Source organism: Cygnus atratus, chromosome 1, assembly GCF_013377495.2.
Source record: "Cygnus atratus isolate AKBS03 ecotype Queensland, Australia chromosome 1, CAtr_DNAZoo_HiC_assembly, whole genome shotgun sequence".
NCBI classification, from domain to species: Eukaryota; Metazoa; Chordata; class Aves; order Anseriformes; family Anatidae; genus Cygnus; species Cygnus atratus.
This window is the reverse complement of record NC_066362.1, coordinates 145,003,694-145,031,446: the sequence shown is the minus strand read 5'-3', so window position 1 is coordinate 145,031,446 and position 27,753 is coordinate 145,003,694. Positions and strand designations below refer to the sequence as shown.

Sequence of the window (27,753 nt, the reverse complement as noted above, 5' to 3'; positions counted from 1 at the left end):
TTTGGGTGGTGACATTTGGATTCCACTTGGCTGCGTTTCAAGTGCATGCACATATTGAAAATTACAACCCTCGGCAGTGGGATGAAGTTGCCATCTTGAATGGAAGAAGGTCTATTTATAATGACTTTGTAGCTATATTTAGAGGCCAATAAAAGAAAAAAAAAAACCAACAACGTGACAACTGGCACATGTCTAATGTAACAAACAATACTTTGTTGGTTTTTATTGGGAATAAGCACATTTCAACATGGCACAGGTGCTCTCTCCCATGTGCACAACGTAGTAACATCTACCCTTTCTGTTACTGAACGCACCTCAGCTGAGGAAGCAAGGATTGTGAAGGGAAGAAGATCAGGTCCTCTTTATTACAATTACTAAAAGTAAATTATGACTTATGAGCTATAAAACCCAAACAGCTTCGTTAAAATATATTACTAGTGAGCTCCATTCAGGCTTTTCCTTTGACTCTGTGTTGGTAACATATAAATTAGCGTGTTCTTATATGATGCCTTCTGAAATGTAGAACTAATGGGAAAAGTGCATTGCCTTAAGTACCAAGCAAGACATGTTGCCTGGGTTGAGTGTTTGATCTGTATTCACCAGCAAGAAACAGAAGATGAGCAAACGGCTATGGCACCTATTTAGAGCATCTGTAGTTCTTCCAAGGTGATCTCACCTACATATCAGCATTATGATCATATACATCTCAAAAGCATTCTGTGCAAGGGCTGTGGCACAAGGAAAGTATGCTGAGACCACCACAGAAAATGTGGAGTAATGATGAGACTGTGTTGTCTCAGTGTTTGGAGAACAGCGTGCTTTCCCCTCTGGGAAGGAGGTAAAAGACTAAGGGTTTCTCAGGTACTTTAATTCGGGAGTGTGACCACCATTTTCAATGGGCCAAGACATCATCCCTAATATTTCTTCACCACCTTTTCCCAATTTGCATCCTGCTGTTCTTGGACGGTGTGACCTATCAATGAAATATATTCACCTCTATATCACCTACACATAGTCTGCTCTAGTCCCACCTATGGCTGGGAGGAACCAGGCAGGTACCCACTGTGAGCAGGGGGAACCCCAAACCAGCAGCGACCTCTCTGGAGAAGTCACTACACATTGTTCTTAGTGCACATGATGCTGCTTTGATGTGCTGCCCGCTTCTGGAAGCGCTGCTGTAAAGATGTGTTTTTCGGTGTCCGGAGGACAGATCTCTTGGGCCTCCACAGGAGGCAAGGCCATCTTCAAAAGTTTCCTGCCTCCTTGTCCCTTGAATAATTTAGATGCGTAAGACAGGCAGTTTACTTATTTGTTTGTAGGTTCTTTGGAGACACTTATCACAGCAGTATCTGTGTGGCAACAGCCTGATACGCTAAGGGGCTGCAGTGCAACCCTATCCAGAGGCCGTCCTGTCCTGGGGAAACCTCTGCAGCAGGTCTGCTGCCCTGTGGTGGATGGAGCCAGCACTCTCCTCCATCCCTGCCCGCACCCAAGTGCACCAACCCACCCTTCGCTTCTCACTGCGTTAGGGCTCTGGGGGATGCAGAAGAAGCGGTGGTGGCATCTCACAGTGCTTGCTAAAAGCATCCAACTGAAGGAGTTTCTGGTTCGCTGCCTCTGACAATAAGGTGTAGGCCTTTTTAGTGTTTTTGATGAAATGATGGCCAACACGCCGCTCACCTCAACAAGTGCAGAGGTAGTGCTTTGTAAATCCAGCCCTTGTGAACCACCTTCTAAATTACATTCTCTTACTTGTCTCTGAAACTAAACTTGGTCCTCAGCAGTCTGGACATACAATGAAGTGTGGAGGAAATGGTTATGAGTGTGCTTCATCCTTTTGTGATTCGTTTTTTTTTAAAAGAAACGTCAAAGTACTGGAGAAGATCCTACCTGATGCAGGATATGTTTTTCTCTCTTCTCTACTGCTGAATTTATTACAGGTATGCTAGAGTCATCATAAACTAGAAGGAATGCTTTTAGAAAATCTTGGTATTCTCTTAAATCAAAAGCTACTGACACAAACGATCCTTTTTGTTTAACGTATCTCCAAAGCAAATAAGAAAGCACCTTGCAAAGCTGCGAAGACAAAACATGCTAAAACAACAGTGTTTGAAGTAGCCCATAGTACAGAAACCTTTTTCACATGGGTATTGTCATGCAGGCTTCTATTCATAACAACATGGATCACCTGCTCCTCTTTCTGCCACATAACATCCCAGTGACAATCCCAGCAATTGCTTACATGGAAAAAGGAGTAGGAAAGCACTTATGTATTTTTAGCTATCTTTTTAAAACACGCTTCAGCAGCTGGAGAAAGATAGGAGAAACCAACACGATGTAGTCAATCACTCTCTGTGGAGATTAGAAAGTGCTACACAGACCTCAGTTTTTGAACTTCTGAATTAAAACATGAGGTTAAACACCAGGGACAAATTCCATGCTTAATTCTTCTGTGTCATTTCATTAAGGATTCGAGATCTGTGCCCATGTTGCTGGTATATCAGAATCTCCTTCACCCAGTGCTACTGTTTACTTTAGATGCAGATGTATGCAGCTTTTAATTGAATCATAGTTCACTGGTTTTCTTAAGACAGAAAGAGAAAGAGAAAAATAGGAGGAAGAGGAGGAGGAGGAGAAGGAGGAGGAGGAGGAGGAGGAGGAGGAGGAGGAGGAGGAGAAGAAGAAGAAGAAGAAGAAGAAGAAGAGGAAGAAAAGTGAGGAGAAAAGTGAGAAGGAGAAGGAGAAGGAGAAGGAGAAGAAGGAGAGGAGAGGAGAGGAGAGGAGAGGAGAGGAGAGGAGAGGAGAGGAGAGGAGAGGAGAGGAGAGGAGAGGAGAGGAGAGGAGAGGAGAGGAGAGGAGAGGAGAGGAGAGGAGAGGAGAGGAGAGGAGAGGAGAGGAGAGGAGAGGAGAGGAGAGGAGGAGAGGAGGGGAGGGGAGGGGAGGGGAGAGGAGAGGAGAGGAGAGGAGAGGAGAGGAGAGGAGAGGAGAGGAGAGGAGAGGAGAGGAGAGGAGAGGAGAGGAGAGGAGAGGAGAGGAGAGGAGAGGAGAGGAGAGGAGAGGAGAGGAGAGAAGAGAAGAGAAGAGAAGAGAAGAGAAGAGAAGAGAAGAGAAGAGAAGAGAAGAGAAGAGAAGAGAAGAGAAGAGAAGAGAAGAGAAGAGAAGAGAAGAGAAGAGAAGAGAAGAGAAGAGAAGAGAAGAAAGCAGTTGTAACTGTTTTCTTTCCAGGGTTTCTGTTTCTCAGACTTGTGAAATGTATCACAGCCGTACTGTTGACCTATTACAACTGCTTGAAGACCTCAGCCAAAAATTATGATACTGATACAGCAACATATAATCTGTTCAGTCTAAAAATAAATAATGATGCTTAGGAAATAGTGTAAGCACTAATTTATTTACAAATATTTCAGCCAGTTATATTTTTAAAAAAGTTTGTTCTGAAGACTGAAGAACAACAAAAGTGTAAATCAGAAAGTTTGGACATGCTGATGCTTTGCTGAGCCTTGGGGGTATTTTTAGTGTTGGCTTTTCCTTTTCTGGAAGCTTGTAATGTAACAATACCTTGCACAACAGCGCTGATGCAGGGATCAGCGGTTCATTAAAGGATAATCCGTGAGATATTAGGTTTACAAGTGTCACAGACACATTAGATTTGAGAACAAGGCAGAACAGCAGTGGTGAAAGGATTGTCAAATACACAGAGAATATCCCCATAAGTGGGCACTGCCATTAGTTTTGCAGGAAAGCATTAGTTCTGCAAATTAATTTTGTATGTGTAATTACTGGTCACAGCTGTTTAGAATGTGGTATTTTAGCAAGTTAGACTGAAATCAATCAAAAGAGGTTTTATTTATTTTTTTCCATTTGAGATTATCTCATGGGTTTAAGTAGCAATCATCATACTCAGAAATCCCTACATCTGTAAAAAAAGAAGAACACTATAAAAACCTAGTTGCTCTTGAATTATTCAGCTATCTTCACTTGCACACAGTCTACATACAGCCTTTCAGACTGACTCTCAGCTAATTCCTTCATCGTTAAAGTCAGTCAATTATCTACAGGGTCTGATATAGTCTTTATAGAAAGAGAAAATGGCAGAAACTGCTTTACTTTTCCTGCGTGGACAGTCGGTAAAGGTTCTCGCCCAAGTACTCTAGCCTCTCCCTTTGCTCAAGGTCCTGGTACAAGCCCTTGGGAACCTTGCTCAGGCCGTACACCAGCCCGTACAGGCAGCCCGCGATAGATCCAGTCGCTGCGCTTTCTCCTGCGGGTTCAAGCACAGATGCAAAGTTCTCTTAGGGTCGCCTTTAAGTACAAAACCACAGCCCGCACGGCACAGGGGAGGAAGTATGAAGCCACTGATGGAGCGTGGAAAGGACATAATGGCCATGCTGGGTCAGCCCCAAAGGTTTGCACGACCCCGTGTCTTGTCTAGGGAAGAGAGTAACACCAAGGCCAGCGTACAGCAATGCCTCTGTGGTGTATGCTCCTGAGCTAGAGTGGTCTCTCTATCTCCTGGCCTTCATCAAACCTTTTCCCATGGGTCTGTCAAGTGCTTGATCACTTTTTGAATGCAGGTGAACTTTTAGCATTTACAACATCCTTTCTCACTGTCTGAAAGGAGCATCTCCTTTGGTCTGTTTCAAAGATTTCACCTGCTCTTCGTATTTGATACTCTGTAGATCTTGTAGTGGAAGAGACAGCATAGGATTGATCACTCTGTTTACTTTTTCTGTGACGTTTGATTACACAGATTTCTATTACATTTGCTCTATGTCGTCTCTTTTCCATGCAGTGTGTGTGTGTGTGTGCATTGAGGTGGGGAGTGGGGAAGAAGCAGGACAGGACAGTTTGGTTTTGGCCTGGTTTTCCTGGAGGAACAAGGGACAGACTGTCACTCCGATGTGACAGTCATGCAATTCTGTCTGTCATGTGCTCACACACGTGGTTTATGAACCTGTTGATTGGTTTTGGAAAATGTGATTGAGGGCTAACACTAGTAGGGGATAAGCAACAGGGAGATGCATGACAGATGAGCTCTGGCTCACTCTTTGTCTAACATAATTTCAATCACCTTTCCAGCATTAGGAAAGGGAAGGACATGTCTGGTCAAATGAGAGACTGGGTGGCCAGAGGCAGAGGCAGGGGCATGGCCAGCAGAGTGGACAAGGTCATTGCTGACAGCACAGACTCATTACTAATTTAGCTTGGGGAAAACCCACTGCAACCCAACAGCTCTTGCAAGCAGCTAGCTATTGGCAGGAACACAGGAGGGAACAGTAACTGCAGGAGTCCCTGCTACACGGCAAATATCCTGGTTTGGAGACTGTGTCTCCCATCCTAACATCACTGCATGGCACTGCGTGTGATTTAAAACATCTAACCCCATGATAAGTAGCAACAATGCTCATTGTGGTCCTTGTATGTTCATGTTGGCCAGACTCTGCAGTGAGGGGCCACCACCTCCCACCACCATGGCGCAGGTGTTTTCAGTGCTGGGATCATCTTCCACGGCTGCCCTGGCCCAGGGCGTGTGGGTGCCAGTGAGAGAGTTATCTCTTGCAAAAGTATAGAAATAACTTATTGTGTGCCTCTAAGATTTATCTGGCAGGAACTTGATTGGGCACTGGTTTATTTGTCTGCCTTACTTGCCTTCACTATATACAGTTAAAAGGTGGCTTTGCCAAAGGTGCTAGTATTTTGGTGTAGAAAGATGCCAACGCCAAGTTATATTGGACTTACTTCTCATGCACCTCTGGCAAAACCGTGGGACTCAGATGAAGTAACATTTGACAAGGACCATAAATAGCTTGCACAGCAGCTGCTGCTAAAAGAATGTGATTGATGGCCCAGACAGGTTGTGGAGTCTCCCTTCTGGGAGATCTTCAAAAGCCTCCTGGACGTGGTCCTGGGCAGCCTGCTCTGGGTGTCCCTGCCGGAGCAGGGGTTGGAGCAGGTGATCTCCAGAGGTCCCTGCCCACCTCGGCCATGCTGTGATTCTGTGATGGTGTAAAACCAGGAGACACAGAAATAACCGGTGACATGGCAGGTTGGTCAACAGCGGCCATTCACAGGCAGGTCTCACCCCCACCTCCTGTGAGGACCCTGTGGCAGGAAGGAGCAGGGGATGGGAGCCGCGGCCGCGCCCTCACCTCCGTGGAACATGGAGCGGTTGCAGAGCTCCGTCCAGTCCCCGCCACACCCCAGCAGGGCATCGTAGGCGATCATGGGGGCGTCATGACCCCGTCTCCCGCCCCGGCCTTCGGAGCTCCACCTCCGGTATGTCTGAAGGAAAGATAGAGTCATCAGGGTGGGACAACAGAAAGGGGGATACGTGCCACAGCTTACCACCCTATATCTCACTTGCCTACCCTGTCCCTGTGCCATGGGAGTCACAAGGAGGTATTTGGTACTCTTGAGCTTTGATCTTTTCTGCTCTGGGACTGTTTCACATTGAGAAGATTGATGGGTACCTCAACCGGGGCAAGTGTCCTGCTGCCAACTGCTGACATTTTGTATGGGTGTAAACAGCATATGGGTGCCTGAGCTTTCTGCTGATGACTGAGTGCAAAACAACTTCCTGCATATTTAGCTTTCTGAGAGCAGGCTCTGCTACACTCCCTCTCTCTCTGCTGGTTGGTCTCTTCTGGAAGCAGCACATCTCTCAGAGACAGAGGCCACCATGTCCACAGTAGAGGCGCTCCACTAGTAAGGACATGAAGAAACTTGGCAGGTCAAGCACTTGGCTTGATATAAGCAAGCCAAGAATGCCAAAAAGGATCAAGAAAGATTCTAATTTCACACCCTAGAAGTCCCTATTCTTTCAAAAATTAGGGTTGGAAAGGACTTACATTATCGTTCTTCTTTCTGCCTCTGGGAAATGTTCTCAGCTTCCCTTGTCACATGTTTGCAAAAGTTTAATTAGCCAAGTTTTATGTGGGCATTGAAAAAGGTTTGATTCGGTAATTTCTTTAGGGACTCAGTTTCAGGCTGTGTTAACTCAGGTCACTTTCTCTGACTTTTTCTTGCCAAGCCCATTCTTTCCCCTTCCATTGAACAACCTTGCAAATATAAGAAACACTTCTTTCCCAGGAGAAGAAAGAAGGAAAAAACAACCAAACCAAACCAAACCAAAACACAGCAAGGTTTGCAAAAGACAGCTGGATTTCCTCTAGAGGAAGTACCTCCATAACTCACTTCTACCTGCCCAAAATCCCCAAATGAACTCAAGACTCTGATAAATTTATCATTAAAAATAACTTCATTTAAAGGAAATTGGCAGCCTTCATTCTTGGAGTTTAAGTTGCGTTATGGTAAGTTAGTTGCAGCTGTTTAGCTGGCCTGTGGTTTCTGTGATGTATATGAAGATTTGCACTTATATCTACTCACTTCAACCTCAACCAGTATATACTTCGTTGTGGTTTATCTGCATTTACATCAAACAGGGCGGAGTTGGATTACCTTCAGTCTGTTGCCTTTTTTTTTTCTTTGCAAACTAAAGAGAGTATGTATTTATTCTGTCCTCTAACACAAGCAAAATTTAAAGCCTTATTTCTGCAGTTTTACTCTGGTGGAGCAGCACTGACGCAGGTGCAACACTACCAAAGGCAAGCACAAACCGTGGAAGTGCTATTCTGGGTGAGCATGCCGGCGTCTCAAGTTTCGCTCCATTTAGCCCTCACGACTGCTGATGTTCTGCACACATCTGATGTTACCTCGCTTTGCTGGGAATTTTTTATTTGAGGAAGAGTGCTCCTGGGGATCAATCTGCACCAAGGCAGCATTTCTCAAACTTTTCAAAAGTGCATCCTTGCACTGTGATTGGCGACAGCCCAGCTTCCCTCGGCAAGGACAAGTGAAGACCACAGGGTGGATGGATGCGGGTGTGACTATGCGCTCCCTTCTGCTGCCCAGCCCTAGAGGCAATGCACACATCCCCTCCTCGCTGCAAACCCCTGCAGTCAGTAATTACAGCTGCCTCTGCCTTCCTCACCCTGGAGCAGATGACCTGCAGCTGGCTAGCACTCCCTTTTCTACCATTTTCTATCCCTTTCCGAGCACCTTTTGTGGTGCTGGTTTAAACAACTTCATCTTAAGGGGACAAAGTCCCTCTCACATTTTGTTTGTCATGCAATGTGTCCAGCATTGGGAAAGTGAGCAGGGCAAGGGTGTGTTTGCAGAAGCAAGGCTGAACCTGAGTGCAGTGCAATTTCTGCCTATTTACTCTATATCTAACACGTACAAAACATATATTGTTGAAAAATGATTTATCCTACTATGAGCTGCTTGCCCACCTTGTGTTTACACATTAAAGAAGGGGTAATCTGTTTTTCTTCCCCCGCATTTCCAGTTATCTCCAAGTTTAAGCTGTATACCTTTTTATACAGAATGCAACCTTTGCTGCTTAACGTTTGAAGTGCATTTCTTTTTTATAGAGGGAAATTGCCTTTGCAACGTACTCAGATCAGCCATGTTTGAGAGCTTAACTTTCACAGCTCCTGCAGCTGCTGTGTGCCTACAGAAAGGTGCCTCTGGTCTAGCAGGAACCTGCCCAAAACAACCTGCTGGTGAGAAGGGGTGACAGATATTTGTGGTTTATTAATTGCCTGCAGAAAGGCAATCAGACACAAAATGGTTTGGAGAGAGTGCAAAGGCAAACAGTCCTGGGAAACAGATAGGCAGGATGGTTGCCTTCTCTGTGATTATTCTTTCCATGGCTATAAACATGCTCAATTTGTAAGCAAAATGAGAGACTTCTGCCAGGTTGTGGTCTTTGCATGGCAGTGGAGTTCAAGCAACATTTTCCTTTCTTGTGCATGAAAATAAATAGTTTAGCAGATCAAGCTAGTTGGGTTAGGTTATACAAAGATAAATTTTGTTTCTGCATTAGGAATAAAATCAGTTCTCTCTTGAATACGACTGTGGGGATTCTATTCAGTTTAATCTCTCATTACGCTCTTCTAAGACTCCAGTAGAACTGGAAGAAACAAAAAACTAGCAACAAATTCATGGCACAGAACTGACAAAATAAAGCTGGAAGGAGATCTAATCTAGTCTTTGTATTTAGAGCAATTTTTTTATTATCCAGTGTCAATCTATCTTCCATTGGCACCTTTCTCTGCATAGGTGAACACCTAAAAATATACAAAGTGGCTTCTCAGAATAGAGCTGTGCTGGAAAACGGGATTGATTTATGGGAAAAGGTGACAAGAACCACATATTTTTTGCTTAGCTGCTAAGTGAAGAAACTTGAGAGGTGCCAGCACGTATCAGAAAGCTGTAAACACCAGTGAAGAACGGCATTATTTCTCCTGAGTTAAGAAGTTTTAACCAGAAGTCATAAGTCAAAAGAAAGATCACATATGCTATAAAATAGTATCCCATGAGATGTGGTGAAATACCATCTCTTGAGACACCTAAAACTAGTTGGGACACTGCCTGTGTTTGCAAATAACTGCTTAGGAGGGCTGTCTTCTGTTCAAAAGACCATAGCTACACCCAGCTCCTAATAGATTTCTTTGGGACTTGGGCCACAGCTTTGCTAGGCTCTCATGAGAGCCTCCAGCTGGATGTTTGCCTTTTCCAGCCTCAAACAGCCCTGGCTGATGGGAGTTTATTTACAAGTTTTGTACTTGCGCTGAGTATCACCACATTTGACATTAGGACTTCCTCTCCCACTGCAGGAACCTTTAGCACCTCAGGACTGATTGCAGCTGCTTTTTTACAACAATATTTAACCTGCACCAAGGATGGGAGTTTTTTAACTCCCTTGAAAATTTAGGAAAAAAGAAAACACAAAGACTTTCTCTCTGCTCTGGCACTGGAAAAAGTTGTAAAATATTGGTGTGTCCCTTTGAAAATACCTCTTAGTTCAGAGCCTTTCTGGGCATTTTCTGAAGTTGCAGTTACCTTTTCTCTCTCCTCTGCATCATAGTTGTCCGGAAAGACAGGTTTGTTCTGGTTTTCCTCATTGATTTCTCTCTCCTCCAAATAAAACTGCCACTTGGCTTCAAAGTAAAACCAGTGTTCCTGATATTCTGAATGCAAAAGAAATTAATCATGCAGTATTTCATCTCAGCAACATTTTCAGTTCTACTTAAATAGCTTTTAAAGAAAATGATCACATTGACTCATCTGAAAAACTGGTTATTTTCCAGTAACATACATTAAACAGGCATATATAGTAAGTATGCATTTTAATATGAAGTGGGACATCTAACTGGAAAAAGAAGATGTGAAAGAGAAGAAAGTATTTTCAGAATCTTGTGCTATTTTTATGATATATTAAAATTAGATTAAGATACATCAAGATAAGATTTGGAGAACTTACTGAGGAACACTCTAAGAAAAAAGACAAGAGTCAACAAAAAATAGAGAGAAAAAATCAAATCTATGCCATTTTTTAAATTCCTTTACTATGCCTAAAGAATATCTAAAAATGCTTACATGTCCTAAATACAAATTACCTCCTACCTCAGTTATCAGTTTTTATTCATGCAATTTCTCTAATATTTCTGTTCATTACTGTGATCTTTCAGGAAACGGCTGATAGAAAGACCAAAATTTCCATTTTTTGTATATTATAATACTTATTGAACATAGTAAAAGGGATAAATAACACATATATCTACTATTTGTGCCCATACAAATAAGCCTTTTTTTAGTAACCACAGGTCTTTCTCCTTTTTTATGTCACTTTGAGAAGAGTATCTCTAATAATGTTTAACTTTGTGCATGCGAATAATCTTATTAAATTCAGCTTGTTTTTAAAACAATGCTCAACCCTTTATAAAGGCTTGAAAAGTTGCAGAAGTCACACTGAACATAGACACACACCTCTGCAGAATTTATGCCTGAATGAAATGCTGTCTGGAAAGCAGATGGGGGTCAGGAATTAGAAATCAGTGAGATGGACAAGACCTCTACGTATGCCCAGGCAAAGCAGTGAATCAGTATGGGACTACTTGTGTACAGTTTAAAATATAATTAAATGTTGCTGCTTTTTCCCTGGTTCTGTCTTTTCTGGTCACTCAGTTCTGTGCTGCAAGTGACTGAGGAATGTGCACACAACCAAACCATTTTTCTGAAGGATGTAACCAATGAAGAAAGACTGAGAGATCTGGGGTTGTTTAGTCTGAAGAAGAGAAGGCTCCAGGGAGACCTTATTGCAGCATTTCAGGACTTTAAGGGGGCCTATAGGAAAGACGAAGAGAGATCTTTTACAAGGGCATTTAGTGATAGGACAAGGGGTAATGGTTTTACACTGAATTTAAACTTTTTTTAAGTTAGATATTACGAAGAAATTCTTTACTGTGAGGATGGTGAGGCGCTGGCACAGGCTGCCCAGAGAAGCTGTGGATGCCCCATCCCTGGAGGTGTTCAAGGCCAGGTTGGATGGGACTTTGGGCAACCTGGTCTGGTGGGAGGTGTCCCTGCCCATGGCAGGGGGGTCGGAACTGGGTGATCTTTAAGGTCTTTCCAGCCCAAACCATGCTGTGATTCTGTGGTTTTGCTTCTTTTCCTAAAAGGCCATAAAGGTGTCCTTCTTTGCTGATTAAGATCTTTAAAGCAGTTCAGTGCCAAGTAAACTCATCCAGGCTGACTTGCATGACCTGATACCTTCACAAAATTGTGCCTCCCCAGCCCCACACTGAGACTAATCTCCAATTATGTGGCCCTGATGACCTGGAAGCTAATTCTCAGAACTCTAAAGAGGGGGGTGTTTAGAAAAACAGAGTGAAAATGCACTAACAGCCATCAGACCATAGAGAGCATTTTAAGAGGAAAAATATAAAATCACAGAATCATAGAATATCCTGAGTTGGAAGGGACCCACAAGAACCATCGAGTCCAACTCCTGGCTCCACACAGGACCACCCAAAAATCAGACCCTATGTCTGAGAGTGTTGTCCAAACACTTCTGGAACTCTGGCAGACTCAGGGCCTTGACCACTGCCCTGGGGAGCCTGTGCCAGTGCCCGACCACCCTCTGGGTGCAGAACCTTTCCCTAACACCCAGCCTGAGCCTCCCCTGTCCCAGCTCCATGCCGTTCCCTCGGGTCCTGTCGCTGTCCCCAGAGAGCAGAGCTCAGCACCTGCCCCTCCGCTCCCCTCGTGAGGGAGCTGCAGGCCGCCATGAGGCCTCCCCTCAGCCTGCTCTGCTCTGCGCTGAACAAACCAAGGGACCTCAGCTGCTCCTCATACGTCTTCCCCTCCAGACCCTTCACCGTCTTAGTTGTCCTCCTTTGGACACTCTTGAATGGTTTTATGTCCTTCTTATACTGTGGTGCCCAGTACTGCACCCAGTACTTAAGGTGAGGCCTCCCCAGCACAGAGCAGAGCAGGCTAATCACCTCCTTTGACCGTGCACCCATGGGTACAGTTGGCCCTTCTGGCTGTCAGGGCACACTGCTGGCTCATGTTCAGCTTGCCATTGACCAGAACCCCCAGATCCCTTTTTGTGGGGCTGTTCTCCAGCCTCTCGTCCCCTAATAGGTACATATACCCAGGGTTTCCCTGTCCCAGGTGCAGAATCCAGCACTCGCTCATGTTAATATCATACCATTAGTGACTGTCCAGCCCTCTAATTTGTCAAGATCTCTCTGCAATGCCCCCCTACCCCTGAGGGATTCCTCCCAGTTTGGTGTCATCCTCAAACCTTCAAGTCCTGCATCCAAGTCATTTATGAAAACATTAAAGAGAACTGGCCCTAAAGTGGAGCCTTGTGGAACCCCATAGTGACTGGGGTCTTCACTATCCAGTGAAGAAAAAATTTATTGGTTGAAGAAAATTACCAAAAAACACCCCATCAGTTAGTTCCAAAACTGCTTTTGAAAATGCAGATGACCTGACAGGTTGCTTTGTATTTTAAAGCAGGCATTTTCCACTTTCCTCTTTTCCACATGACCATAAAATGTGAACACCTCAGAAATGACTATTCTCTATATAGCACCTTGATAAGCAGGGGTGTGTGACTGTTGCAATGCACAGGCTCAGTAACAAAGGGGAAAAGCATATGCAGGAGATGTTGGTTGTGTGGACGACCTGTGACATGGTATGAAATCCTAGCCATCAGACCTACTGAGGCTCTGCCCCACCCAGTCTCATCCAGCCTGAGACTACAGTCACATTGAGATCCATGGGATATCTGTCAAGTAAATGCAACTGAATAGCAGGGAGGGGTGCTGAATCAAGCCCTCTGTGACTGAACATGGTGTTTGTTATCCAAGGGGGATAAAGAAGCCAAGAAAGAGTTTCCTAATCAGGAGGACCCTGTTTGGCAGGACTTCTTTGCAGTGCATCTCACCAGCCAAGGAGCTTAACTTTAATGCAGAAGACTTCTCTTGCTACCAAAATAGGACTAAGCTCAACAATACGGGCACTACCCGGACAGCGTGCCTCAGGAGTCCAACACACATACCTCCATGCAGAGGGGTCCTGCTATAGTGGAGTGACAGGGACCTGCTGTAAAGTCGTTCAAAGAGGAGTTCACTCACACTAATCCTGCACCTGCTCCTCATAGGTCTCATCTAAAAAAAAATCTTAGTGTGCAATGAGACGTGATTGAAAATGCATTTTCTTTCAGGAAGGTTCCCTGCTTCTTTCAGGTTTTAAAGCAGCAGCTTTCCTTCCCATGTAAATCTTCATTTCTGGGTGCTTTTGATTATAGATTTCCACAGAATTCAGTCTTTCTCAACAGTCATCCCTTGAGATTAACAGGAAAATTTTCCTCAATGTTTTAATGTAACTGTTCTCATCTGTCCACAGCAGGTCTCACTGTTACAAATGCATCACTCCCAGACAAGAGGGAACTAAAACACCTTTGTCCTGAAGATCGCACCCATTAGTGAAGTAGCAATATCAAGTTGAACAGTTGTGGTCCACTCAGTTGTTTTAAAAAAGGATACAACAGGTTGTATCTTAAATATTTGTTCAGAATATCAACAAGTCAAATCTGCATCTGTGGTCAAAAGCTAACTCTTTGTCAAGAGGCATCTACAGGTGAACTTTTCCTGGCAAAATGAGGAAAATAGTGGATTTTTTTATGGAAGATATTGGCCCATGCTAACGGATGGAAGGAGTGAATAATTCATATCTCAGCAGTCAGTTTGCTTAATAACCTGCTAACTAACAGTTCTTCCTTCCCCACCACCCCATAGCAATCTTTGAAGATTTATTAAAGATCAAACTGTGCAGTACGGAATTATCATTTCTCTTTGTATTTTTGCCACCAATATTTCAGACATCTAACAGATGGTATGAGAAGAAGACACCACCTGCAAAGAGCTTACAGTCTAACCAGATGATGCAGGAGGACAGCCTGTGGAGTCATGAGCTGGGGGAAAATGGCAAAAATGGGGAGAGTTAGCAGTGATGTTTCTTTAGTCTTTCTAGCTGAACATGTTTTTGAGAAAATAACTCTTGGTTCAGACATTACCTGCCATGTGGCGAATGGTCTTCTTACAGTATTCCTCAGCCATTGGAACGACCTTCATCATCTCTCTTCCCCACTGCACCAGAGGCTTCCCTTGTATTGCATAAGCCACAAAGAGAGCTGTACATAGGGACCCTAGAAAGCCTGGAATTAATAGATAAATATGATTACCACCATGTGAACTGAGCTTGTGCCATCCTTGTCATGTCCCTAGTAAAATCATTAGTAGGATGCCTCATGACTGTTGGGTAGATTAACAAACACACGTAACCTACCCCTGTCTGTTTACTGTCTGGCTCTTGGCATGTCAAGATTCTTGGCTAATACATGGTGTCCAGTGGTTTACAACTTATTTTGTATAGAAGAGTGCTTCTGTTCTCACTGGTGTAACATGACAGAAACTGAGGTAGGGGTCAAAAATAAACATAATCCACTAATGTGATACTGAAAGACTTCTAATTGAGGTCACATGGAATAACTGACTTGCACAAAATGATTCAGTTGCAAGTTATATCACCTTGCTTATGGATTCGTCCAGCTTAGTGGCTGTGGTTGTTGGATATAACACTTTCTGGTGCATTTTACTCTAGGGGGACAAATCTGTTCCATCTAGTTGGATCCACTTTCTTTGGTCTGTACTTGTCTTGAAGAAGCAGTTGTCTAAGTAATACATGTTGTCTGCATGCCTAGGTAGGTCTTCCTCTTCAGATACAAATATATTTAAAATTAACTTTTTATTAATGGGCAATCAACTCTTCAATCATGTCAGAAACAGAGAAGCATGTTTCTCATGTTTCTTGTGATCCTGGCATTTTGTCAAATGCAACAAAACCAACCTAGAGCAACATGCAAAAGAAGGCTAAGAAAACAACTCTATCATTGAAATAAGCCCCAGGTGAGGAGAATATTGTCATGTGTGCTTCTCTGGATGCACGGTTCAAAAAGCATTCTCTCGTGCATAGAGATAAGCATGAACTTGATGTGTTTTGCTGAAGGTAAACCCGAATTATTTTAGGAGGTTATAGCTCAAGAGGAGACAATTACTACTTCTTTCTGCCATAAGACTTGCAGTTCTAGGTCAAGCCAAAGGCATGTCTAATAGGTGCTTTCAGAATTATTAAAAAAAAAAAAAAAAAAGAGGCAGAGACAGCAAAAAGGGCCTCTCTTGGACAGACAGCATCTAACCCAATTGCCACAAAGATCCTGAAGAGTGTCATATTCAGTGCGAGGGTGGCAGAAAAGGGTATCAAGGGCGAAGCCAAGGACTAGGAGGGAGCATCAGGACAAGCCAATCCTGTATCAGTCCTGACTAACATTTCAGTTGGGTTTTCCCAGTCTCTGGCTTATGAGACTCACAGGTAAGCTTTCCCTGGTACCTCTCAGGATGTTAGTGATGTCCCTCATGCCCCTTCCACCACTCTCCTTACTGCACCCCGCTGCGCCACTTGTCTCCTTTCCAAGCAGAAAAGTCTTTCTGGACTTAATTTATCCTCTTATGGAAGGCATTTGATGACTTTGATACTCCTTGATGCCACTTCCTGGCTCTAGTAAGTTCTTTAAGAGGTGGGATACCCAGAACTACAAGCAGGCTTGCTGCTGCTAACACACCATGGATTTTGTATATTGGTTCAACAGTATTTTCTGCTTTGCTCTAAATTCTTTTCCTCTAATTTTGTGCCATCCTGCTGGATGTTCTGACTACTTCAGAGCAGTGAGCATGTTGAACATGTCACCCTTCATTATGGTTTTATTTAATGCTGTCTAAAGCAGACAGAATGAATACATGCTTACATAGCATAAAACTATCAGAATGACAGACTTGAATATTCAGAGCAACATTAAATGTAATTACTTTTGTTTTGTTTAGATAATAAATCATACTGTGTGCTAAAATGTGTGGAGTTAGAATTTTTTGGCTTTCTACCTTTACCTGCGGTGATTGGATGTGACAAGACCTGTCAACAGAAAAATATTATTATCCCCTGAACCATAAACTCGCATGATAACAGTAAGTCATATGGTTGTACATGAATCCTAAAATTTGATCAGAGCAAGTGACATGAATATGCTTTGGATGAGACAGGTTGTGTTTAGTTATTGGGATTTTAGGAAGGAATACTCCTATGCTGTGGTTGCTGTTTGTATAATATACAATCACATACATAAGCTTGTATGTAGGACTTGGAGTTGGACTCAAGGAATCTCTTCCAGCTCGGGATATTCTATGATTCTATGATTGTACAAGTGGTATATACATACATATACTGTCCAAGCAAATTCAAATGAAAGCCTTGGAGCCTGCAAAGCAGAAGCTACAAGTGGATTTACAGGAGCTGTGTTAGTACTCATGGAAGAGAAAAGCAACCATAGGCACTTCACAGAAATGATATGCCCATCGACATTACCTGTAGGGTGGTTATGAGTCATTCGTCCACACTCAATGCTCACTTCAATAAGTGACTCGAGCCTTTCTGGTTTCCAGTATCTCATCCCTAAGCACATGGCTTTTGTAGATGCTCCAAATCCAGACCCTATAGTAAAACAACAATGGTAAACATTTAAAAGGAGATGGATGATACATAAATATGTTGATAAAATCTGAAGCAAGTATATATTATTACTTCAACACTTGTGTGGGAGCTCCCTAAGAAGTGGGAAAACAGCATGCAAAGCAAGTTACATGTTTTGAAAGTTTCATGCAAGGAATTTTGCCTACACACAACCATTCTGATATTACAAATTTATTCCAATACTACTACATTCCAATGTATTTTACCAGTATATTCCAGTATTCTCAAGTTCTATGAAGAGCATAGCAGGTACCAAAGAGCAGCATGCTAGCCTATTACCAGTACGTTTTTTATTCAAACTCTCATGTCATCTTTACTCATCCTCAACTGACACCTCTTTTTCTCTCGTTCCAGATGCCAGGACTGGAAGCAGCAGTCTGTAAAACAGGTACACTTTTACTATGCCCTTATTTTAGTAGTCTTCCTGTTGAAAGCACATTACTAAAACCCTTTCTATGGGTATCACAGCTGATCTTACAGTTTTGTTGCATGTTTCATCCTAGAGAGCCCCACAGGTATTTCAAAAAATTTTCTATTAATTACAAAAATAATGTGTCAGTAAAAGAAATTAAAGAGTCCAAAGAGTAATCCTCCAAAGTTAGAAGGCAGAACTGAGGTTTCCTGTTCAACCTGAAGTCTGTGCTTTTGTGCACACTCATTATGGTACAGCCTGCACTTGTTGGAAATTTCTGCCTCATGCAGTACAGACATTATTTATTGAGTAGATAATTCAGTATTTCTTTAAATCCTCAGCACAGAGTGCATGATTCCAGGTGTTCGTATTTTAAACACCTCATTGAATGGAGAGTTAAACTTACTAACGAGTTTCTCTGCAGTACTTATCACAGTAATATCAGGATCCCACAGAAGTTTTAATGAGCTTATCTTCTCTAGGCAGGAGTGAGGTGATTATCTCCTCTTCACAGCTGGTAAGCCAATGCCCAAAAAAAGCATATACTCATTGCAGGGACTCATTCTGAGATGGATAGGGTACGATTTTTCAAAGTACTTAGGATTTTTTCAGCACTGCCTTTGCTCAGTCACACTTCCCAGTGACCTTGGGTAGAGCTGAGAGCAATCAGTGTTTCTCTGCTTGGCCCCTGCAAGATAAGGGGGAATATTTATGCCACCTAATTTTAGCATCTGTGGAACTTACATTAGGAGCACACTCTTCCTGTCTTTCCCAGACAGGCAGCAGGGAGAAAGGTTGCCTCTGTTAGCCAGTATGATGGCAGAGGAGGAGGAATTCACAGGCCAGAGTGAAGCAGCAGATGCCAAGGAGCTAGGGTCAGTGCTTTGGACACCTACCTCCAGAGGAGCCCTCGGCTGCTCCCCAGGCTCTGCTTGCTGTGGCTGTGGAGCTCCAGGGGCTCTTCTAGAGCACTGTGCTCCCTTTAGTTTCATCCCAAGTGACTCCAGCTCGGGTGCTCCAAGATCATGAGCGTGATCAAAGTGCGATAGCGGGGGTTGCAGAAAGATCTGATGCAAAAGTACTTGCCTGATACAAACTGAAACATTAACACAAGCCACCCATTGGCATCTCCAAATGAAATACACACTAACTAGTATCTCACTTACTCTCTAGAGAGGGCTTGTTTTCTTCCCAGAGAGGACCTATCCTGAGTGGACACCCTGGTTAAGTGATCTAACTAGGTTAGATGAAGACATTTCTTCCTATCCTCCTGAGAGTTCAATGTGAAAATTTTTGAGTGCAGTAACTCTGCCACCTTTTTAACCTTAACAGTCTAAAACGGTCAAATATCAAATAAATACTACATGAAAGGAGTTTCCCAAATACTATTTTATTCTCTGCAGTCTCAGACCTTTCTTCCTCATCTCTTATGAGCCATCATGATTATAGTGAAAGAGATCCTCTCCAGCACACTTTCGGCCATTGCTCCTGGTGGACACCTGTGCTGCAAATGGCATTCTTTCCCTTGAGGGTGAAGAGGAATTGCAGAGAGATCTTGACAAATTAGAGGGCTGGACAACCACTAATGGTATGACATTTAACAAGAGCAAGTGCTGGATTCTGCACCTGGGCAAGGCAACCCTGGGTGTATTTACAAACCGTGGAACAAGAGGCTGGAGAGCAGCCTCACAAAAAGGGATCTGGGAGTTCTGGTCAATGGCAAGCTGAACATGAGTCTGCAGTGTGCCCTGACAGCCAGAAGGGCAAACCATACCCATAGGTGCATCAGGCACGGCACTGCTAGCTGGTCAAAGGAGGTGATTAGCCTGCTCTGCTCTGTGCTGGGGAGGCCTCACCTTAAGTACTGGGTGCAGTACTGGGCACCACAGTATAAGGAGGAAATAAAACCATTCAAGAGTGTCCAAAGGAAGACAACTAAGATGGTGAAGGGTCTAGAGGGGAAGACGTATGAGGAGCAGCTGAGGTCCCTTGGTTTGTTCAGCGCAGAGCAGAGCAGGCTGAGGGGAGGCCTCATGGCGGCCTGCAGCTCCCTCACGAGGGGAGCGGAGGGGCAGGCGCTGAGCTCTGCTCTCTGGGGACAGCGACAGGACCCGAGGGAACGGCATGGAGCTGGGACAGGGGAGGCTCAGGCTGGGTGTTAGGGAAAGGTTCTGCACCCAGAGGGTGGTTGAGCAGTGGGACAGGCTCCCCAGGGCAGTGGTCATGGCACTGAGCCTGCTGGAGTTCAAAGAGCATTTGGACAACACTCTCAGACACAGGGTTTTGGTTTTTGGGTGGTCCTGTGTGGAGCCAGGAGTTGGACTCGATGATCCTTGTGGGTCCCTTTCGACACAAGATATTCTATAATTCTATGATTTTTGTTTGAAAGCTGTCTTGTCCACTACTCAGTTCCAGTTCCTCCAAGGGACATAATCCATGCTGGTTATCTAAAAGGTACGGATGTTGTGCTACACCAGAGCTACAAATTAAAGAAAATTGCAGTGTATTCAAAGAGAAGGATGCACTACAGACTGGGGGTCTGAAGGTGGTTGCCTTTGCAACTTTGTTGTGTTCCTCTCTGTTAGAAAGCTGTATTGAAACATTTTGCAGAATTAAACAAGCAAACTTGTCAACAAAAAAAATCCATCACATGGAATAACCTTAAGCCTAGGAAGGGTTTCCTGTGATTAGTAGCTATTAAGTCCAGTGTATCGATACCATGTGAATCAATGAAGCAAGGGACAGCAAGATTAGTGCCTACCAGGGATGAGATATACCTGTGAGAACATAAGTACTGTCCTCCACAGTCAGACAAAGGTCAGCCTAACTCTGACAGTGGCCAATGGAGAGGATATTTAAGAAGGAGTAAAAGGAAGGTATAATGACACTGCCCCTTTGTCCTAACTATAGTGTTGACAATTTCCTTTCGTGATCCAGCAGGCAGCTGTTTCTTCATCTTTCTGCTTAGTAACCCTGGAAGGATTTTCCTTGGGTGAATTTGCGCAGCTGTTTTTTGAACCCACTGGAACTGTATCACCTGCATATTCCCATAGAAAAGAGTTGTGCAGCTTAATTAGGTGCTGCATGAAGTCCCTCCTTTTACTTGCTTTGAACTCATGACTTGTTTTCATCTGAGGTACCTAGTTCCTGTACTGGAAGAGACACGTGAGTTTTCTCTACCTGTATTAACGTTCTCCAACCTGTCTATGATTTTGCAGATCTACTTCAGACATTAGTGTCTTTGGAAACTGTTTTTGACTAACCCAGTCATCCTTCCTCATGTCCTTTCTGGTTCTCTTACATCCCTTTGTGGGGAGGGAGGGACCAGATTACATATAGTAATCAAGAAACAGGAGCTATGGATTTATATAGTGGTGCCAGCGTGTTTAGTGCTTTGTTCTCTGTTCCCTTCCTAGTCATTTCTAATAGTATATTAGTTTTTTGGCTCTTATTGAGCACTGAAGTGATGTTCTTATAGAACTATTATAGCTCCATGATCCCTTTCCTGACTGGTAATAGTTAGCTCAGCAACTGCAACCGTGTATATAAAATTAGTATATTTTTTTTTTCCCATGCATATTACTTTTCATTTACCTACACTGCATTTAGTTCTGCTATTGCATCACAGTTATTCATCGCTGTGAGGATCTTCTACAGCTCTGCACTTTATTATTTTTGACAGCAGACTTTGCTGACCAACTATGTACTTGTTTTTTTCAGATAGTTTGTGGACATGTTGAACAGCATGGGGCCAACACAGCTGCCTCTTTCTCTCGGGAGAAGACAGACTGCAATCTCCTGCTCTTTGTTTACTGTCTTTTAACCAGTTATCTATGCTTATGAGAGCCTTTCCATCATTCTTAGCAACTTATTGCCTTGTCACTTGGTGACTTGGTCACTTTGGTGGGGGATCTTGTCGAATGTCTTTTGGAAATTCAAACAGACTGTCTTTACAATGTCTCCTTTGTTCTCCAGTTTCTTGGCTATTTCATGAACTTTCTCACAAATTTCTGAGGTGTGACTTCTCTCTACAAAAGCTGTGTCATGTTTCTATGAAAACACTATATCATCTTCATTCATGCACTACATTATTTTCTATTATTACGGAATTCCTTTACTTTTTTTTTCCCCGCTCTGTATAACAATGCAGATCAGCTTAATGGCTACTGAGCTCTGAAGAGGATGCCTCTTTTGTGACTACAGGCTGTTCTGCATGAAAACTTAGAGCCTGACTCCTTTTACTTCCTGTCCCTCTACAGCTTATCCTTCTCTTCATTTTTGCTCCCCACCATCCTGCATTTAACTTGCACTTACCACCATTGCATACCACCATCAAAAGACACTGTTCATAAGCACCACTAGAGCAGCTGGCTTCAGTAGCTGCACATAAAGTCATGCTTGGATGCTGCATGCTCAACCTGAAATACATTTGATACAGGTAGAGTCAAGCTTCTTTAAATTGACTTTTGCAGTGGCTCCAAAGGCACATTTCTGGCCTTATTCAGATTTCTGGTTTTGCTCTCAACCATCAGAGATTCTCTTCTGAACAATTCAAGTTTTTAGTAATGAAACAAAGCATTTTGACCACCTCTCAGAAAGAGCAGACTCATCTGTATCAAAAATTTAAACAAATACTAACAATAAGAAGCAAACACTCCTTTCGGCCTAGAGTTTATCAATGACATAATTTGGATATGAGCTCTTAAAATGGAAGGTGTTGGACAGCCTTGGACAATTCTTCTGGTAGTCACAGGAACCCCATCGGCCTTTAACATCGTTTGGGTACCGCTGCATGATTGTGTTAATGAACCTGAGAGCAGGTGGCAAAGAGACACACAGGGCAATTTAACTTAGGAGCTCAATGTGCTGGCTATACCCACATAAATTTGAGCAGAGGAGCTTCATATAAGCAATTTGAAATTACTTAAGGTACAGTTTCACTGTTCCATGAAGGCTAGCACATGAATTTTTGCTAGAAGTGAGATGGCTAGAATGATCATAATAAAGCAGCATGTGGGTTCCAGCCCGTCCGAAATACCACCTCACTGTTAGACATTGAACATGATTTTTTTTTTCCTTAAGAGGAAGTTTGTGGAAAGTCATTTTAAAAGTTGTGTCCATAGCAGTGTCAGGCCCCATGGTAGGCTGAGCATCTCCAACCCAGGTGACCGGTACTTTTGTTCTCAGAGTGAAAAAAAAAAAGCTACTTAAGATGTTCAGGATGGCATTTTTTGGACCAGATGTAGATAGTGCATTTTAGCTGCCAGGTCTGAAGGAATTTATTTCACGCACTTCTAGCCCAGAGTATCCGTCAGCCATAAAAGGCTGGGGAGAAGGAAGGCTAAAAGAGGAGCTGTGGCTCCAGTACTGCAACAGGCTGGGGAGCAGCCGTGCTCCACTCCTGACAGTGCTGAGAGCTGCTCAGGGCCAGCAGCAGCTCCCACAGTTATTTTGACTGAATTTTACTCACGGTCAGTCAGAGAACACATGGCGACTGCCAACAGGGCCCTTTCTCAGATCTGCCTGGCGAATGATGGGGTGGGCAGGGTACACGTGGAGAGGAGCCTTCCCCTCCCAGCAGCTGTTGTAGGGGCGGGGGCTGAGTGGGTGATGGTTTTTGTATCAAAGAAAACTGACTGCAGAGACCCAGAAATAGCCATGGCATGGTGCCACCTTGTTTTTGTCACGGCGTTGCATCAACGTGCAATGCCGTTGAGTGGTGCCGATACATACCACAGTGATACCACACCACGCTGACACGGTGCAACGTCTATATTATATGAGCTGCCATCGTCGAGTGGCAGTCTTTCATGATTAATTGCACTGCTTAGGTGTAGCTGCATGCATGTTATCTAGCTTGAAGTAGAAATTCCATTTATCATAAAATGAAATAATCACAAAAAGAAAGGAAGGGTCATGGGGAGGGAGACAGTGCTAGGACTATTAGGAGTTGTCAGCAAAACAGCTATAGTTCCTAGCATTGCATCCTCCTGGAGAAAAGTAATGTATGACTGGAAAGATCTGCAACTACAAACATTTAAATAAAAAAAAAAGGCAGAAAATATTTCTTAAAATAACCATTAAACTCAAGGCCAAAGACCTGGACCCCAAGGCAGTGAGCCAAGAACAGAGTCTCTTTAAATAGATGTTAAACAGGGAAAGGCTCGTTTACGAGAGGACATAGTGCCCTAGAGCAGGAATTCCTGGCAGACCTCTTGCCATCCCCAGGCAAACATGGAAATGTTTCAGGGGTAGCAGCCTTTGATGCCGGGGAGAGAAAGGAAACAATTTCCCCATAGCCCCAAATCTTGAGAGTGTGCGCTGTTCAAGCCAGCATCTCTGAATGGGAAGCGGTACCGTACCCTTTTCGTTGAACGGTGTGTGCCAAGCGAGAAGGTAGTTGTCTGGTTTCAGTTCCCTGCAGCCTTCGATGGTAGCGGGGTCTGGCCGCCTCCCCGAGAGCTTGTCAACAGCGTCCACGTAGCGTTTCACCAGCTCGCGGTACAGGTCTTCCAGACACCAGTAGTCTGGGCAGAAGGGGAATAAAAGGTTGTCATACAAAGACAAAAGAGAGAGAGAGTGCTGAAAACAACCGCAAAAAGCTAGTTATGGTTTTAATAAATGTTCCTACTCCCACTTCCAGTATATTGGGTCACATTTCTGGTGCCACACTATAAACACTCTTCCACCCGTGAGAGCAGGCTGGAGAGAAAGTATTCTTGTCTCTCCGTTTTTACATTTTCCTGCTTTCCTTTTCATTTTTAATTCCTTTAATTGAAAAGATGGGAGTGTTCTGCTCCTCGACAGGAGCTTCTCAGGGGTTGTACCTCGCCTTGGGGTGTGTGGTGCTTGCCGAGGTGTCTCACCCCCAGGGATGTGCCACCTTGGTGGCTCTGCCCGCGCCTCTGCGCTCATTTGCAGGCGTGAATCCACATTAAAAACAAAGCTCCCCCCCTCCCTTTTTAAAATTGCAACAAAATATTTTAATGAGATATGCATAATAAAACACAAAAGCAAATCAGTGATCCCATTTGTAAGTTTTTCATGTGTTGGGCTTTTCAGGTGTTGGGCCTGAAGAGTCCTGCCCCTGGTTCTTACTGAGGAAAAGCCTCCACCGACTTCTCCTACAGCTTTGTACGCAGCAGGAGCTGAGGAGGCTGTCACGATTTGACCATCTATATGTTTCCAGCATACTCGAAGAAACCCCTCCTAACACTTGGGTTGCCCACGGATCAAATGACATGGTAAGGGAAGTTCTAAAAATACCTTCTAGCGTTTTGTCAAAGATTGGTGATTTCCTGAAATCCACAGAAGAGGTTTAATTTAAGACTATGTTTGGAGACCCATAGCCAGAGACACTCTAAAGTGTCATCTATGCAGAGAGATGAGGAGAAAAGACACAGGGTAAAACCCAGATTCCCCTCCTTTCACAAGAAAAATGCCCTATCGATTACAGTGGCCATCCTACTTACAGTCCTGGAGGAACAGGATAGTTTCAAGCTGCTGACTCTTTCCAGATTTAGGAATCAGGTGTCAGTTTATCCGGATATGAGCCAAGAGCAGGATTTACCGCTCGGCAGCACCCACAGAAGCGCTGTCCCCAAAACCAGGGTCCCTTGGTCCAGCACTGCCAGCTGCCTGAGCCCACCACGGGTCCCTCATGTGGGGCCAAGCTGGTGCCTCAGCCATCAGCTAAATGGGGCAGGCTTCTTTAGACATGAGTGCTCATTTCTTAAAATCTGTATTTAATCAGAGAGGAAAAGGCTTTCCTTGTGGTGGGGGTAGGTCCCCTGCCTTTGGTGGTGCTGGTTTTGTTCCTCCCTCACGGGACAAATGACTCCCGCAGGTACATATTTCATTTGTCCTTCGCTCTCAGATCAAACTTTCCGTCTGTGCACAGGGTGGATTTGGGGCCAGTGCCAGCTGGCTTCAGCCTCATGGAGCCACCTTTGCCTTCATGGGCATCACTCTGTTGGCTTTGGGGCTCTCGTGGGTGGGTCCTGCCTCCCTTTTGGGAAGCAAAGGAAAGGACTTGATTTCCCACACTCATGAGCATTGCTCTGAAATGAAGGTTTCTCACTAAAATTTCCCTCTCCTTCTTTTTGCTTTACCACCAGCCCACACCAGCATCTTTTTTAAAGCCCGTCTGATCAGAACAAAGAAACGAGAGCGCAGGATCAGCACTGCTGATGTGAATTATAGCGAGACCTTATTTTTTTCTTTAAAGAAGGGCAGCGCTCCTGTTGTGTTTAAGATTTATTACTGTACAGATAGCCCGACTGACTTGACTACCCGTAAGTTATGGTCTTGGAGAGTTCAATAAGCAAGAAACATATGATACGGATTTAATCATAGCCTATATTCAGAAATATGTTAGTCATCTTTTTTCCTTCATAGGCTGACATCTTGCCCTTATCTTTAGTGTATTAGCTACCCCTTAAACCATTGGCTAGCTAATAGCCAAGCATGAAGTGCCCGACACACTCTTCAACTGATCTCTACACGCTAAATTTAGAGCACACTAGAAGCAGGCAGAGATAAAGCAGTGAAACAGAGGCACAAGTGAAATTTCATTGACTTCAACAATACTTAGCTACATTGCATTACTTTTGCTAGCTATCCAGTGCTGCTTGTGTTAGGAGAAGTCACGAATATTTCTAGAGATCAAAAAAGTTGATTCATTTTGAGGAGATAAAAAATAGCTGCTGTCTTCTGATGTAGTTTTGATGACAATCATGATGGTCTCAGTTTTAGCTCAGTGGGTACGGTGTTGATACAAATATCGTGACATCTTACAAAAGACTGCTACTACCTTAAGAAAAAACAAATGTTCTCTCTCAAACTGTTGTGATTTTAGAAGACTTATATTAATAATTTTCTCTATTCTGATATACTTTATTATAAACATCTTATTTTAGAAAATGTTTTTGGATTAAAGATACAGAGCTCTCCCTACAAAGCAGCTTGCTCCTTTTCTGGCTTTGCAGGCACAACCCTGTGCCTGCAGGGCATCAAAGAGGAGATAGCTCTAAAGATTTTAGCCTGGATGAGATACTGAGGGGACGCCACTCCAGCCTGGAGCAGTGAGCACACGGACATTCAAAGTGCACTTGGAAAAGCTCTAATCTTTTATAGAAGAATTTATAAGGTTATATCTTCTAGGAGATCTTTTATAGAAGAATTTCAGACAGGTTTATTTCTGGTGGCTATTCCGTTCCCTGACATATGCAGTGTACACACAAACTATTTAATATTTTTGCTATTATGCTGGACATGCAGTATTTTAAGTCTTTAAGCTTTAACCAACTTCATAAACCTAGACAAAGTCCAGGGAGAGCCCGTCCACATTTAAGAAATCAAAATTCCTGTTTGTGTGGTGGCCACAAGTTTATGCTCGTGGAGGAGATGAGCTAATACACGTTATCATTCACATCACCAGCATTTCTGACACATTTTCTCCCGACTTCCACAGCACTCAGGCTTGTTTTAAGGAAAGCAGCAGCTCTACAGCTTTGTTCCTTGCCAGACTGCAGCTGTGAGTCCCGTCTTACCTACCTGTGATGACAGCCTCTGCTGTAGCCATGTGCATGAGAGTGTTGTCACTTACTGGCCATTTGTCTGGAGAGAGCACCAGGTTCTCAAGCCCTCCGATTTCCTTCAGCTCCTGCTGGATTTTTGCGCCTAAAGCATTGTCTTGTCGGGAGAAATTTCGGTAACCAAGAGCATCCCCTACCCCGGCCAGTACAAGCGCAGCCTTAAATTTATCCATCCCCGAGACACTTTTTGCTTCCCTTTTTCCTGAAGCAGCCACTGAATCTGGATCTTCCTTTGTTCCTTTGCCTTCGGCTCAGCTCCCCTGACACTTTATATCAGCCATTGTGTCACCCCGGGAGCTCTCTCTATAAGGCAAGAGCTTCCTTTTCTGGCTCTGCAGATGTCATCTCTTGTCTGGGACCCAATGGAGAGGAAATATTTCATAAGCCAGGGATTTTGCAGGGGCTTTGTTCAATGAAACCACGAGAGCATGCCCACAAAGCGAAGTGCAAAAACATCGTTTCTCCAGCCCAGCACAAAGCAAGCCAGGAAATACTTAGCCCTACCCCGTGTAAGTAACTCTACACCCAGAAAAACAGATGGCTTCACAAGGGTGTTTATTTATTTAATAACTTGCAAATTAATATATTTTCCTCCACTTTTCTGATACTCTCAAGTCAGTCTCCCTTTCAGGGACTGGTCAAGAAGCTGAAAGCCTGGGATAAAAGAGGTTTCTGAACTCAGGAAACACAGGAACGATGGCTTAGGTGGCAAGAAACCCAGTAAAATGCAGTAGACCTCTCACA

The 27,753-nt window shown here is 43.8% G+C and overlaps 1 protein-coding gene across 1 annotated transcript; it reads right to left on the bottom strand.

The window, feature by feature from the left end:
* Positions 1–4,103: 4,103 nt before the first annotated feature.
* ADPRHL1 (ADP-ribosylhydrolase like 1) lies at positions 4,104–27,182 on the bottom strand. Its single transcript, XM_035565564.1, has 7 exons — positions 26,969–27,182; positions 23,776–23,940; positions 16,837–16,962; positions 14,435–14,575; positions 9,907–10,034; positions 6,150–6,282; positions 4,104–4,261 (listed from the first exon to the last, which is right to left on the bottom strand). The coding sequence occupies exons 1-7, from the start codon at positions 27,180–27,182 to the stop codon at positions 4,104–4,106; spliced, it is 1,065 nt and encodes a 354-aa protein (XP_035421457.1).
* Positions 27,183–27,753: the final 571 nt, after the last annotated feature.

Excerpts from the sequence above, each read along its gene's own strand:
- ADPRHL1 (XM_035565564.1), bottom strand. The coding sequence starts at position 27,182 with ATGGATAAATTTAAGGCTGCGCTTGTACTGGCCGGGGTAGGGGATGCT. Across the intron at positions 14,576-16,836 it reads GACTCATAACCACCCTACAG|GCTTTCTAGGGTCCCTATGT; the intron begins GTAATGTCGATG and ends TATTAATTCCAG. Across the intron at positions 10,035-14,434 it reads GACCATTCGCCACATGGCAG|AATATCAGGAACACTGGTTT; the intron begins GTAATGTCTGAA and ends TTTTGCATTCAG.